The sequence below is a fragment of the Sorex fumeus genome, unplaced genomic scaffold, assembly GCF_029834395.1.
Source record: "Sorex fumeus unplaced genomic scaffold, SorFum_2.1 ptg000034l, whole genome shotgun sequence".
NCBI lineage: Eukaryota > Metazoa > Chordata > Mammalia > Eulipotyphla > Soricidae > Sorex > Sorex fumeus.
The window spans coordinates 26,334,769-26,349,388 of NW_026606091.1; the positions used below are offsets into that span (position 1 = coordinate 26,334,769).

Sequence of the window (14,620 nt, forward strand, 5' to 3'; positions counted from 1 at the left end):
GCTTTGCCTCAGCACCTCCCTCATTCACGCCACTCCAATGAGGCCCCATCAACAGAGAGAACTTCATTCTCTGCTGTCAACCTGGCCTGACGTGCCGTTCCGGTTCCTTCGTGGCATTTAATTTAATTTTCCCAACTGCATGCCAAGACACTGCCGCTTTGGGAAATCAGGGCGCTGGGGCTGGGCCCGGCTGTCTGCCTGGGGGAGGCGGTTCGTGGGGACACAAGGCTGAGCGCAGCATGCGGGTCTCTGGAGGAGGTCAGGGCAATGACAGTTTGCAAATAAGCCTCGCATCTGCTTGGAGAGGGGCACAGTCCTCAAACACACTAATGGACTTTCCTCTGCCCGCGGGGCGCTGGGGAGAAGCAATAAATAAATCCGGCGCCTCTGGGGGGAGCCATTGCTGAGGCCAGAGGCCCGGCTGCCCCAAGGAGGGGTTTGTTGAGAGAGGGAGGGGGCGGCTGGGGCTTCCGAGCCCTCGAATTGCAGCCTGCTCTCTCTTGTCCCCACGAAAACCACAGTTCACCTTCCAGGAGCCCCCATCCTGGACCCCATATTCCCTTCTGTGCTCCTAATCGGGCTGGGGGGTGCTGCATGATGATACAAGTCCATTCATGACTCATCCCCTGCACAGCCAAGACACGGGGGTGGAAGCCGAGGGTCTCACCTCGCCGACGTGCCGAGCCCGTGAAGGAAAGGTAGCATGAACACCCCCTGCCCCACTCAAGGTAGTTGGGGGACAAAAGGATCCGGGGCAGGCTCTGGGGAGGAGGGGGAGGCCAGATCTGCTGGATGAGACTCTCTGGTATCAGGGCTCCAAGGCCTGTCGGAGATCCTGGGTCACCATCCCCTGAGGGCTGGAGTGCTGATACCCACAGTGGCCTCCATGCCAGCCTTGCTGACCGACTCCCCTCTCCTCATTTCCTCCCTCTGTCACACTGACCTTCGCTGGTGCCTCAACAAAGCCACCCACACCCCTGCCTCAGTCTCCCCTGCGCACTTCTCTATCTCAGAACATTCTACAGAGATTTGGCCCCCCTCCCCCTCTTCCCACCCTGAGTCTCTTAAATACCTCTCATCCTCATTGACTGTGCCCCCAAATCAGCAGCCTCACCCCTCACACCATCCCTCTCCCTCCCAGCTCTGCTTGATAGCATTTGGCCAGGTGGGTTTGTTTCCCTGCTGGATTTTTTTCTACTCTCCTCGATAGAAGGGCTCATGAGAGCAGAGATTTTTGTGGGCCTGGTTCCCTACTCCGCTCTAGCACCCAGAGCAATGCCTGGTACCCAGCGGGATCTAAGGGAAGTATTTGTGGGTGGATGAAAATGGATGTTTCCGGGTCCAGCAGAGAGTACAGGGCTAAGGGTGTACTCAAACACCCCACCTTGTTTTGATCACAACACCAAGTGCCCCGCCACACTGTCCCCAGTTGTGGCTCTGGGGGGCTTTCGTATCACAGACCTGAGCAGACCACCACCTCAGACTCACCCAGTGAACCCCAGCCAAGAAGTGTCAGGAGAGGTCCCCAAGTCCCCTGAGCACAATGTAGGAATACACACACACACACACACACACACACACACACACACACACACACCATTTAAGGGCATTTTATTGAAAGTGACACACCAAAATCAAACCAGATACAAAGAAGACAGCTGCTCCTGGGGGGTCTTCTAGGGAGGAAAGAGGACCCCCCCCATTTCCTGACACTCCCTTCTCTGCTGGAGCCGAGCCACCACAAGGCAAATCAAAGGGGACTGCCAGCTTCGCACAGCACTGGGGGAGGACCAGGGGACAAAGATGGTGGAGTCCTGAGCGCCCGGCCGCCCCCCGGCAGCCCAGTCAGCCACAGGATCTTACTCATCTCCTCTGCACCAGGAGGCCGCTCATCACGCTCAGCTGACAGCCCGGGTTCAAGCACACAGATTCCCCAGGTCCTTGTGCTCTGCAGAGCAGCTCGCATCCTCCACAGGACAGGAAGTGGGGAGGGGAAGGACACGATGTGTGTGGCGGCGAGGGCCAGGGGGATGGGCTGCAGCCTCTGGCGCGAGCACTCGTTCAAGTCTGTTGCTCTGGCTCCAGTCAGAGCCCAGGAAGGGAGCCCAGTGTCAGCCCCTTGGGGAGCCCATTCCCCGGCAGAAAACTACTGTAAAGGAGCCCCCAAAGAAATTGCCTGCCGTAGAGGCAGGGTGAGGACTGGGGTGTGGGTGGTGGAAAATGTGGAGTTCATGCCCAATTCAATCAGCTTAATCAATGACTGAACAAGTAGCAGTACTCTTACATTATTTAAAAAAATTATAAAAATTCAAAAAAAAAGTGCGCCCCCAAAGAGGGGGGTCATGTGTGCTAGAGACTGGCAAATCCTGCCCGCTGCTAGCAGGGAAGGTCTCCTGGAAGGGGACAAGGCGGACAGAGTTTGCATTTGGGGGGTTGAAGAAGAAGGTAGAGTGTGGTCTAGACTAAGAGGTGAGTGAAGGCATGCTCAGCCACTAAGCCCCTGCGCTGAGTCACAGAGTCTTTGTAACCCCAGATACTTATCAGGGGATCAAGAGACAGTACAGAGGGTAGGATGTTGGCCTTAATGCAAGCTCTAGGCCCCAGTTCAATCCCTAGCACTGCATATGATCCCCTGAGCAATGTCAGGAGTGATCCCCAAGCACAGAGCAGGAGTAATCCCTGAGCACAGAGCTAGGAGTGATCCCTATCACAGAGGAAGGAGTATCCTTGAGCACAAAGCTAGGAGTGATCCTTGAGCAACTCCAGGAGTGATCTCTAGCACAGAGTTAGGAGTGATCCCTAGCACAGAGTCAGGAATGAGCTCTAAGTGCAGAGCTAGGAGTGATCTGAGTGCTGAGAGCCAGAAGAGATATCTAGAACAGACTCAGGAGTGATCCCTGAGCACAGAGCCAAGAGTGATCCCTAGTACAGAATCAGGAGTGATCCCTAGCACAGATTCAGAAGAGAACCCTATCATAGAGCCAGGAGTGATCCATATCACAGAGGCAGGAGTGATCCCTGAACAGAGTCAGGAATGATCCCTGAGCACATAGCAAAGAGTGACTCCTAGCACAGAGCCAGGAGTAATCCTTGAGCACAGAGCCAGGAGTGATCTCTAGCATGGAGCCAGGAGTGATTCCTAGCACAGAACCAGAGTGATCTTAGCAGAGCCAGGAGTGATCCCTAGCACAAAGTCAAGAGTGATCCCTAGCATGGAGCCTGGAGTGATCCCTGAGCACTGAATCAGGAGTGATCCCTGAGCACAGAGCCAGGAGTTATCTCTAACACAGAGCCAGGAGTGATCCCTGAGCACGGAGCCAGGAGTTATCTCTAACACAGAGCCAGGAGAGATCTCTGAGCACAGAGCCAGGAGTGAGCCCTGAGCAGAGGCCAGGAGTGAGCCTTGAGTGCAGAGAGGCATCGTGCTCTGCTTCCAGGAGCCCGAGCACTGGGGCAGGCGCAAAGCAGGTGCACAGCATAAGCACAGTTTTGCTCTGTAACAGCCCCCAAACCTCCCAGAAGAAGGGAGCTCAGAGCAAAGTTCAGTGGTTCCAATGGCTCTCTGTAAGACAGACCGGGTCGGAGTACGTTTAGGAACTGTGGCAGGTATGTCATGGGGGCAAGAGATGGCCTTAACAGTGAAGAAGGACCCCCCAGCTCAGGCCAGCAATAGGAAAGGACCGTCCAGGCCCCACGCACCTGGGGAATGACCCATTGTTCATTTAGGTTGCTGAAAACTGGCTTTCTAAAAATTCAAGCCATGAGCTACCTCCATTTCACTTATCTACACAATCATGGTGCTTTCATTTACGGACCTTTCCAAGAGTTCTGCGGTCACAGAAACGGAAGTAAGACCGTGCTCTTCCTTGGTTGGAATTTTATCAAGGCTTGGTCATAATTTCACCAAATCCGTTTGCTGACAGCTATATCCCACCATAGGCGTTAGTATTGCCAAAACAAGAAAACACAGCTGTCCACATTTGCAGCCGCCACGTTCATAGGGATCCACTCATAAAAGTGAGCAACTGGCCACATTACTTCTTTTCGTGTAGTCTTGTTGAGGCCTTTACATGACAAAATACACCATCGGATAATGAGTCTATGATTTTACTTCTCTTTCTCTTTTGTGTTAGTCGGGGCATCTTACTAATTTTAATTACATTAATTACATTTTCAAAAATAGTGACAATCCTTCACTGTTGCTGGCCTGAGCTGGAGGGTCGCTCCCCAGTGTTAAAAGCCATCACATAGCCCGTGACATATCTGCCACAAGTTTCCAAGTTTCCTCTGACCTGGTCACTTTGACGGGGATCCACTGGAACCCGGGGCCTTTGCTCTGATCTCCCTTTGGGAAGATTTGGTGACAGCTTCAAAGCAATAGATTGGGGCTGGAGAGACAGTACTGCGAGTAGGCACTGGCCTTGCATGAAGGACGCGAATCAAATCCCTGGCACCCATATGGTTCCCTGAGCCCCACTCAAAATGATCCCTGAGCAGCCAAGAGTAAGCCCTTGAGCACAGCTGGGCATGGCTCCAAAGACGAAAAACAAATAAAAAAGAAAAGTAGTTGGTTACAATTTCTCTTAAGTTTCATTTTAGGATACCAGGGAAAATACTACAAAGTATTTATTTTGGGAGCCAGAGAGAAACACTGGGGGCAGAGTGTTTGCCTCCCAGACGCTGAGCCCGATTCAGTCTCAGTCACCCCGCATGGTCTCCCTGAGCCCTGCTAGGAGGACAGAGCCAGGATCCGGAAGCTCCGGGCCACAGCCAGATGTTGTTCAAAAACAAAACACGAACAAAAAGAACCATTTTGAAGTGACAGGATTTAAAGGCTCTGTGGTTTCTCTGTTGTTTTATTTTATTTTGCACTTCCAGAAGCAACCACTGAGCATGGAGAAGCCGGAGTGCACCAGGTATGATACCTCCCCCAAATTAAAAAAAAAATAAAAGAAAAGAATGTTCTCAGTCATGAACCTCAGTCATGAACAGTGAGATTGCTCCTCCTAAAAGCCAGCGTCTGGATCCTTGACCCTTTTTAGAAAGGGTCAGATGCAATAACCTAGTAGAGTCCCAGATCCCAAAGCAGCTCCCTTCCTCCTGGGGCCTCCACTCAGGTGTCTGTGACAAGGGAAAGAAAGGGGGGGATGGGGCTGAGGCAGCTGGGGCATCATACACTGGGGAGGGAGGGAGGGAGGGAGGGAGGGAGGGAGGGAGGGAGGGAGGGAGGGAGGGAGGGAGGAAGGAAGGAAAGAAGGAAGGACAGACCCAAGGGAGAGAGGGAGGGAAGGAGGAAGGGAAGAAAGGAAGGAAGGAAGGAAGGAAGGAAGGGAGGGAGGGAGGGAGGGAGGGAGGGAGGAAGGAAGGAAGGAAGGAAGGAAGGAAGGAATGAAGGAAGGAAGGAAGGAAGGACCCAAGGGAGAGAGGGAGGGAAGGAGGAAGGGAAGGGAAGGGAAGGAAGGAAGGAAGGAAGGAAGGAAGGAAGGAAGGAAGGAAGGAAGGAAGGACCCAAGGGAGAGAGGGAGGGAAGGAGGAAGGGAAGGAAGGAAGGAAGGAAGGAAGGAAGGAAGGAAGGAAGGACCCAAGGGAGAGAGGGAGGGAAGGAGGAAGGGAAGGAAGGAAGGAAGGAAGGAAGGAAGGGAGGGAGGGAGGGAGGGAGGGAGGAAGGAAGGAAGGGAGGGGAAGGAAGGAAGGAAGGAAGGAAGGGAGGGAGGAAGGGAGGGAGGAAGGGAGGGAGGGGAAGGAAGGAAGGAAGGAAGGAAGGAAGGAAGGAAGGAAGGAAGGAAGGGTAGAAAGGAAGGAAGGAAGGAAGGAGGGAAGGAGGGAAGGAAGGGGAAGGAAAGAAGGAAGGAAGGAAGGAAGGAAGGAAGGAAGGAAGGAAGGAAGGAAGGAAGGAAGGGGAAGGAAGGAAGGAAGGAAGGAAGGAAGGAAGGGAGGGGAAGGAAGGAGGGAAGGAAGGAAGGAAGGAAGGAAGGAAGGAAGGGAGGGAGGAAGGGAGGGAGGGACCCAAGGGAGAGAGGGAGGGAGGGAAGAAGGAAGGGAGGGAGGGAGGAAGGAAGGAAGGAAGGAAGGAAGGAAGGAAGGACCCAAGGGAGAGAGGGAGGGAAGGAGGAAGGGAAGGAAGGAAGGAAGGAGGGAGGGAGGGAGGGAGGAAGGGAAGGAAGGAAGGAAGGAAGGAAGGAAGGAAGGAAGGGAAGAAGGAAGGAAGGACTTAAGGGAGAGAGGGAGGGAGGGAAGGAGGGAGGGAGGGAAGGAGGGAGGGAGGGAAGGAGGGAGGGAGGGAAGGAAGGAAGGGAGGGAGGGAGGGAGGGAGGGAGGGAGGGACTGAGGGAGAACAAAAGGAAGGACAAAGGGAAAAAAGGAAGGAAGGAGGGAGGGACTAAGAGAGTGGGAGGGAGGGAGGGAGGGAGGGAGGGAGGGAGGGAGGTAAGGAGGGAATGAAGGACCACAGGAGAGAGGGAGGGAAAGAAAGAGGAAGGAAAAGGAAGAGCAGGACAGGGCAGGGAAGGAAGGAAGAAAGAGGTCGAGAACGGAGGAGGAAAGGCACCTTGAAAAATCCATGCTCCACCAGGCTGACAAATGTGCACAGTGCAGCAGCCCACAGCTCAGAGAGCAGGGGTGAGGGACCAGGAAGGGGGTTGAGGCTTAGGAACGGGAGAGGAGCCCAGGGACTGACATGATTCCCCTGGGCCCAGCAGAGTGGTTACGAGGCAAGGCTCTGAGAGCTGGCTGCTCGGGCCTGATGCCAACCTGCAGCTCCTCTATCCCTTCTGCCAGAGGGAAGCAGCCAGAGTACCTCGAGGTGGCCAGAGAGAATGTCTGTCACATGGGCAGGCTCAGGTCAGTCACCTTCCTAGAGCAGGAGAGAGTTTCCCCTACCCCACACTGGCCAAGATCAAGGAGCCAGAGCCCTCCTTGTGCAACATTCACACTCTACTGTGTGTGAATTATCAGAGATTATCCACTCCTATTTCCCTATTTCATGGATGAGAATACTGAGTCCCAGAGAAGGAGACAACAAGAACAGAGCTCATACAGCAATTATACAGGGTGGGCCATGGGGACTCCTCCAACCATGCAAGCATGCCACTTCTTTTTCTTTCTTTCCTCTTTCCTTTCTTTCCTTTTTCTTTGCTCTCTCTTCCTTTCTCTGTTTTTGTTGTTCTTGCTTTCTAGGCCACATGCAGCGGTGCTCAGGGGCGACTCCTGGCTCTGTGCTGGGGGCGGGGATCATTTCTGGTGGTCACTTCTGATGCTGCCCAAGGACCATGTGCTGGCAAGGATCAAACTTGGGTCCCCAGCACACCTGCACCCCAGTGAGACATATCTCCCCCTGCCTGCTGGTTCTTTAATACTGAGCTCAGTTCCTACATCCGAGGGGGGGATACAACTGCCATGGGGTAGGGGATGGGGGACACCAGAATTAATCCCAGTTATGGAATGCAGTGGCAGCAGATAAAGTCCCCCTCATGCTTACATTACGCCTTTGCCAGGTCACGGAATTCTAGTCATTAATCGGTGTCCGGGCTCCCAGGACATTCTAGGCTAAGGCTGCAATGGCTTGGAAGCCCACTTCTCTATAGGAGCCAGGAGGGCTTCCTGTGGGAGGTCACAAAGCAGGGAGACTGACAGGGATGGAAGGCAGGTGTGCCTTCAGGGGCAGGGCTGCTCCAAGAGACAAGACCAACAGATACCAGTGGGGTGAAATCCAGCCCTAAATTTGTCACGCCCTGGAGTGTGTGAGTGTGTGTGTGTTTCATCCCGCAAGAACCCACCCGGTTAGCAGCAGCAGTTGCAGAGAGAGAGAGAGAGAGAGAGAGAGAGAGAGAGAGAATATGTCTCACCCCGCAACCCACCCGGCAAGCAGCAACAGTCTGACCCTCCAAGTCACTGGACTGGCCAGTTCAACGACCACGCCAGCAGCAACTTCCTGCCCCGCGTCCCGTCCCGCAGCCAGGCCCCAGCTCCGCAGGCTCGGGTGACGGCAGCAGACGGCATCCCCCGGGGGTCGAGAGCGACCCCTCCCCCCCCCCACCGCCACCACCGGGTGGGCCGGTGCCCCGCGGCCTGCGCCCCTCGCCCGGACGCGTACCGTCTGCTCTGCGGCGCGCATTCCCGCGGCGGCCGCCGTGCGCGCGCGCTCCCCGGGGCCCGGCAAGCTGGCATCTTTGTTGCCATAACAAACTCAATTGTTCTCAGCAGGGCCCCGGCAAATAAAGTCATTCATTACAGGCCTCTCCGGCCGCCCAGGGCTGCGCGGCAATCAGCGGGCCGCCGGCCGCCCCCCGCGCGGGCCGAGACACGCGCCAGCACCATTACCTGCCGGGGCCCGGACCCCGGCGCAGCGGCGCGGGCGGGGGCAGCGCGGGGCCGCCGATTAGTTTTATCTCCGAACGTCAATTGACTTATACTGATTGGCTTCCTGCCGCCAAATGTCAATTAAATTGCAAATGCCTAGCGGAGGCCCGGCCGGCCGCCTCCTTCCCGAGGGCGCCGCGCGTTCCCAGCCTGTTTTGCCTTTTTCTTTTTTCTTTCTTTCTTTTTTTTTTTTCTTTTTTTAATCGCCGTGTTCTGACGCGAGTCCACGGCTGTTTTTTCCTTCCCTGTTGCGCACCGAAATCCAGATCCCACCGCCCCGCACCGATGGCCCTGCGCGCGCGAGGGCGCAGGACGCTCCCCCATGGGCTGGGTGCGCGAGCGGGGCCGCGCGGCCTCGTCGCTCAGCCCCGCCCCAACCCCGGGGAGGCTCTTGGAGGGGTTCGACTGGCACCGAGGAAACCCCGGGAAAGCCTCAGGGTTCTTCCGATACGACTCCTGGTGCGCGCGGCGCTCGGCTCGAGCTTGGCTTTCGTCCCTGGCCTAGCGGGCTTGAAGGAGCCGAGGGAGATTGTGTCGTGCGTCTTGGCACACAAAGCGCGCAGGATCTACGGGGGTGCCTGAGGTTCACCCACCGCTGGCTCTGGGAGGTGTCTGTGAACATAGTCTCATCTGCGAAACCGACCTCCGTTGCCGATGTTCTCTTTTTATCTAGGATTATTTAATTTTTATTCTTCTAATTACCCGTTCTCAGGCATGAAAAGCGAGACCTGGGTAAGAGCAAGGATCCGAGGTCCCCCACCTAGGAGCAGCCCCTTCATTTCAGAGATGTCTAAAGTCTAAAGGCCCTCCCGTTGATCATCGATTTGCTCGAGCAGGCCCAGTAACGTCTCCATTGGAGACTTTGTTGTTACTGTGTCTGGCATATCGAATACTCTCGGTAGCTTGGGCTCTCTGAGAGGGGCGGAGGAATCGAACTCGGATCGGCCATGTTGGCTGCGTGCAAGGCAGACGCCCTACCCGCTGTGCTACGGCTCCCCCAAATTAAGAAGCCCAGGGCTTCAGGATGGTGTCCTGCATGCTTAGTAGGGAAATTAGAAAGTGAAAAGGCCAAGGACCAACCTAAGTCCTACCCACTGCCAGCCAGGAACTGTAAGAGGTGTTGAAAGCCCCCACAGTCTAGTGTCAGCGTTCCCCATTTTACCAGCGGGAAACCAGCCCTTGAAAAAGTTCAAAGCATTTTCTTGGGTCACCCGAAGGCCAAGACCCCGCCTAGAAGGTCCCTCTTCATCTGCTGCCCTCTTTCTGGACCACGACGCACTGGCTCACGCAGCTTCTGTGTGAATTTGCACTGGGCTTCGAGGGCGGTACTCATCCTCTTTGTCAATAAGGCAAAAGAGGTCCCGAGCGCTTACCATGATCCCCCGCCCTCCCCCTTGTGCCCCAATCCAGGGCCTTGAGCCCAGTGTGGATGAGGCAAGCACACAAGCCCCACACTGCAGACTCAGCTCCGTCCCCTCCGGCGGCCGGCCGCTGAGAGCCGGAAAGAGCGGGACAATGCAACGGGCACAGGAAGCCAGGAAAGACAAAACCCCACCCATACCCCTGCTGGGGACACTGTGCATTAGATCCCCTCCCCAAAGAGACTTTTCCCTCCCTTGATCCCCTGGACCCCCCCCCCCCCCATGTGGGCCTGCTTCTGTCCACCTCCTTAAAGTCTTGGGAGAGAGATATGCAGGTTCTTAACTGATCAAATGTGGCAGCGTTTAAAAGATACAAACCTGACCAATCGTCCTTTTCAGAACAGAGTTGTTAGCAGAACAAAAGTACCATTCAAAGGTGCAGGCTGGCATTTATGTCTCCAACAGAAAGGAAAGGAAGAGGGAGCAGACGAGGGGGATGGAGGGGGGATGGCCGGCAGACTGCAGGGAGGAGGAGGGAGGCCCGGGACCTGGAAGGGTGTCCAGGTTCACCGCCACCAAATCTGGGACCCAGAAGGCAGGAATCTGCCTGCAATCACACAGGAAGCGTGTGGTCGGACTGGGGCCCCAGGGAACCCAGGCTCGCCCCCTCTGGCCTCACTCCACTCTCTCCACTGCCCACTGCCCCCCTCTCCAATGTGAATTACTGGCTCCTGACACGGGAGCTTAAATTCTACCCCTGTGAATCCTGATGTGTGAATAATCCGATCATTAGGCTTAGCAACAGAACTAAAATCATCATTTGAAAAGACGGAGCTAGAAAACAAAAGAACTAGAACATCAGAACAATTCTCATCAAAGGGAGAAATTCCTTCTTCACGAAAAAGGTTCAGATCATGGACATTACAGCTGATGTTTGAGAACATGCCACGTCCCCATGCTAGGGATAGCACAGGGGCTAAGATGCAGGCCTTGCATGTGGCCAACCCAAGTTGGATTCCCAGAACCTCAAGGTCCCCCAACAAGCACCACTGGGTACATCCCTTGGCTCCCTCAGAACCCTGGGGAGGGCCGTCCACACATCCCCAGCCCATTCAATCAAGAAGGACTAGGAGCTTTGAGCATCACCCTGGAAGCCCTGGAGATAAGGAACAAAATAGCATGGCATGGGGAGGGGGGAAGGGAGGGCAGAGGGGAATGATTTAATTGCCAGTAAAGCAGGAATATATTAACCCTTTTTGAGCCAAGGAAACAGAAGCGCAAGGAAGCCAGGTTCTCAGCATCCACACAGTTAGATAATGGAAGGACTGTGCTTGAAGTCCAGCCCCCACCATGCTCGCTGCCCTGCAGGGGTTGTAAGTCCATGCACACACACACCCACACACCCACGCACGTACAATCCATCAGCCAGCTGCACTTGGGATACCTGAATACTGAAGCAGGCTCTGAGCCAAGGTCCCCCTGAGCTCAGCCTGGCAGGACGAAGGGGACAGCAGAACTGGAAGAGAAAAAAAAAGTGGAATTGAAGCCCTCTGTTGGAATGAGCTGGGGATGCTTCCGTGGCGTCCTGCTGTGGTAACACGGAATGGGGAGTGCAGGGCAAGGCTTGGGACCAAAGAGCCAACATCCTGGGTGCCAGTCTCAACAATGCCACCAAGGCAACGATCTCTCTGAGTCTCTGTAAAACCTGGAGGTCTTACAGATTCCCCCCACCCCAACCCCACCTCCCAGCCCCACCAGGAATAATCCCTGAGCACAGAGCCAGGAGTAAGCCCTGAGCACTGCTGAATGGAGCCCAAAAAGGGGGGAGGGATGACAAGCTCAAAGGGCTCAGGCTCTGCATTCCAGCCCTGCACCACAGGGTCCCCTGAGCACTGACAGGAGTGGCCCCAGCACTGAGTTGGGAGACTCCCCTAAGCACCACTGGAAGAAGACTCCAAAATCAAAATGAAACGGGGATGATGAGAGAGTGCCCATGGTACAATGAGTATTGATATATTCACAATTAGGATATTAATAATATTAATTATATTGTTGATGTATATTAATAAATGTCAATAATATATTAATTAAAATATAACAGAGACCATGGACACTCTAAGAGTCACAGCTGTGTGTCTCAGAGCTGTTTGGAGTCATGAGCTATACACACTGGGCACACATGAGACTGGTCCCAGCAGGCCTTTCTCTGCCTATGCATGCATGAGCCTGTGCACGTGCATGTGTATATATGCCCGTGTACATATGCCTGTGTGTGCGTGAGCCACGTGTGAACCTGTGTATATGTGCCTGTGTAAGTGTGTGAGTATGAATGTGCATGTGTCAAGGTATATGAGGCGTGAGTGAGCATCCCCTCCCACACTAGAATGGCTCATGAGATCCTTTTCTCTGAGGTCGACAATGGCCATGGAGGCTTGGGGATCAGGGCGCAGTGGGGAGACAGGACCAATAGGACTCCCGCACCCATAGACTGGATTGGCTTCAAGCATCCAACCCAGTAGAGAGGTGTGACATGGCCCCAGACCCGGGCAGGCTCCAGGGTGACAACGGGGAATACTACAGACACGGCACCCACCCGCGGGACTCACAGTCTCACTGTGAGAAGATGCTGACAAATGTGGTATCTGCATCCACAGGCAGGGTTTGTGCCACAGGGCTAGGCTCGAGGAAGCACCCACTTGAGGAGTCCTGACAGCTGGGCTGTTGCCGGGCTGTTGCCAAGTACACGGCCGGCCGAGAAGGGAACAGCCTCCGAGGATGGAGCAGTTCTGCCTTGTCGGTTCTCCGGGCACTCGCCACAGCTGCCTCTTACAGCCCACACAAGGACCCACTGCGGGCACGGGCGCACAAAGGGCAGCTGAGACTCAGGGAGGCAGCAGGCCTGGCCCTGACTCACACACACACACACACACACACACACACACACACACACACACGTGCGCAGTGGCAGCAGCGGCACCAGAGCGCCTGGCTTCTGCTATCTATGCATGTCGCAAGAAAGAACAAGCAGTGTTGGAGGAACAGAAGGAGGTGGGTGTGACAGGCGAGCGAGAGCAGAATGCCGCTGATCACTCTGGAGAAGTCTGCAGAGCTCCTGAGCTCCCAGACCCAGATGGAAGCTTGCAAGCACCCAGTAGAGTTGGTGGCAGAGGACTCCGAAGGTGTTTCAGAAGCACCTCTGGGGCTGCTCTGGGGAAGCAGGACCGTCTGGAGGCTGTCAGGGACTGCGGTGGTGGAGACCGGGCTAGTATCTGAGAAAAGGTACTTGAGTGAAAGCAGAGGCAGTGGGATAGGAAGAGATGAGCAGATGCAAAGACTGAGGACCTCTTGAGCTTGAGCAAACACCTGCCAAAGGCCTTTATTTGTGGTTATTTGTGGTCAAAGGAAGAGGACACGCAGTTTTCACTGCAGGGGTGCTTCTGCTTAACCGAATTTCGAAAGGAAATGCCACAAATCAACCTCTCCCTCACCTCCAAACCAGAAAAGATCTAAAAGCATTTTCCAACCGTGTGTGTGTTGGTGCATGTGTGTGCGTCCATACTCTGGTTTGGGGGCCACAGCTGGCTATATTCAGGGCTTACTCCTGGCTCTGTCTCAGCGATCACTCCCAGCAGTGCACAGGGGGTCATTTGTGGTGCCGGGAATCAAACCTAGATTGCCTTTGTTCAAGGCAAGTGCCCAAACCCTTGTACTATCTCTCCAGCCCCATCTTGTCATTTTTTACAAAAGGCCTGTTTCAATACACCCACAGGTGAGAAATGATCTGACCAAGGTCACACGGCTGAAACAGGAACATCCTGAATCCAATTCCAGGTCCAGGGCTAGACAGAGACCCCCAAAATTATCTGTTCAAAGTTACATAAATCATCCATTCAAGGCTCCGTATTGCAACGGGAGGAAAACAGGTAGAGAGAAGTGACTTGCCCAAGGTCACACAGCTACTACCCTAAAGTCCAGAAGTACTTGTCTCAGAAACTTTGTATCAACACATCCCCGCCCTAGAGGTGAAGGATTCCAGTGCTCCAGCCTCCCAGAACCCTGGCCAAGTGCTGGCAGAGAAAGGGGGCTACAGTGCATGTTCCCCCAGCTCCTGAGTTACTAGCACAACAGGCTTGCAAATGACCAGAAGGTGGGCCTGCGCCCCCTCTCCTCCCTAACTAGCCGACAGCAACTAAGCTGTCTTGGGTTAATGGTGCCACCTGGTGGCTGGTGCTAAGAAATGTCTGACCCCATTCCCCATCCCCACCCCCATCCCCTGGTTACTTTTCCTCCTAGTAGTCCTGCTTTTCCTCCTATAGTCTCTGCAGGGGCTGGGCTTTCTCTTTCTTCTCAGTTCATTTCACTACCAGCCATCTCTTTCTCACACCTGGCTTCTTGGAAGGTATTTCAGACCCACTCTGTCAAGGCTCAAAACTCAAAATCACCGTAGGACATTCTCTTTTTCTGCTTCCCCATGTCAGTCCATGAGACCCAGGAATTCATGCAAATGCTAAAAGTGTGCCAAATGAAAAGTGAAGACGGGAGTATTCAAGGTGAAATTAGACACACACACACACACACACACACACACACACACACACACAGTGAGCAACCACTGGCATTTAGAGAAACACCCAACATTCCCTACAGAATCAGAAGCAAAATATGCTCTTTCTTGGTTGTCTCTAAGGACTCACATCCGCCTTTGCCCTGAAATACCACGGTGATTTTTTGGTTTAATTCCTACTAACATTTCCTGGTTCCCTCCATACACACCCCCAAACACACATACACACACACACACCAGGATGGGGGGCTTCAGAACATGCACCCCGGTGCAAAGGTGAGCTGGGACAGGGAATACTCGTGTCCCCGAAGGCCCCAAGGCTCCTGGGGAGCTCTGG

General features: G+C 54.4%; 1 protein-coding gene across 3 annotated transcripts in view; it reads right to left on the bottom strand.

The window, feature by feature from the left end:
* PAX5 (paired box 5) overlaps positions 1 to 14,620 on the bottom strand; it is a 179,748-nt gene that overhangs the window by 132,261 nt on the left and 32,867 nt on the right. For 2 of the 3 annotated variants that reach the window (XM_056117359.1, XM_056117361.1), the window contains one exon: positions 11,164 to 11,235. The exons of the other annotated variant lie outside the window; for it this stretch is intronic. In XM_056117359.1, the coding sequence (XP_055973334.1) occupies positions 11,164 to 11,235 (72 nt within the window). The remainder of the gene's footprint in view (positions 1 to 11,163; positions 11,236 to 14,620) is intronic. 3 annotated transcript variants of the gene reach the window in all.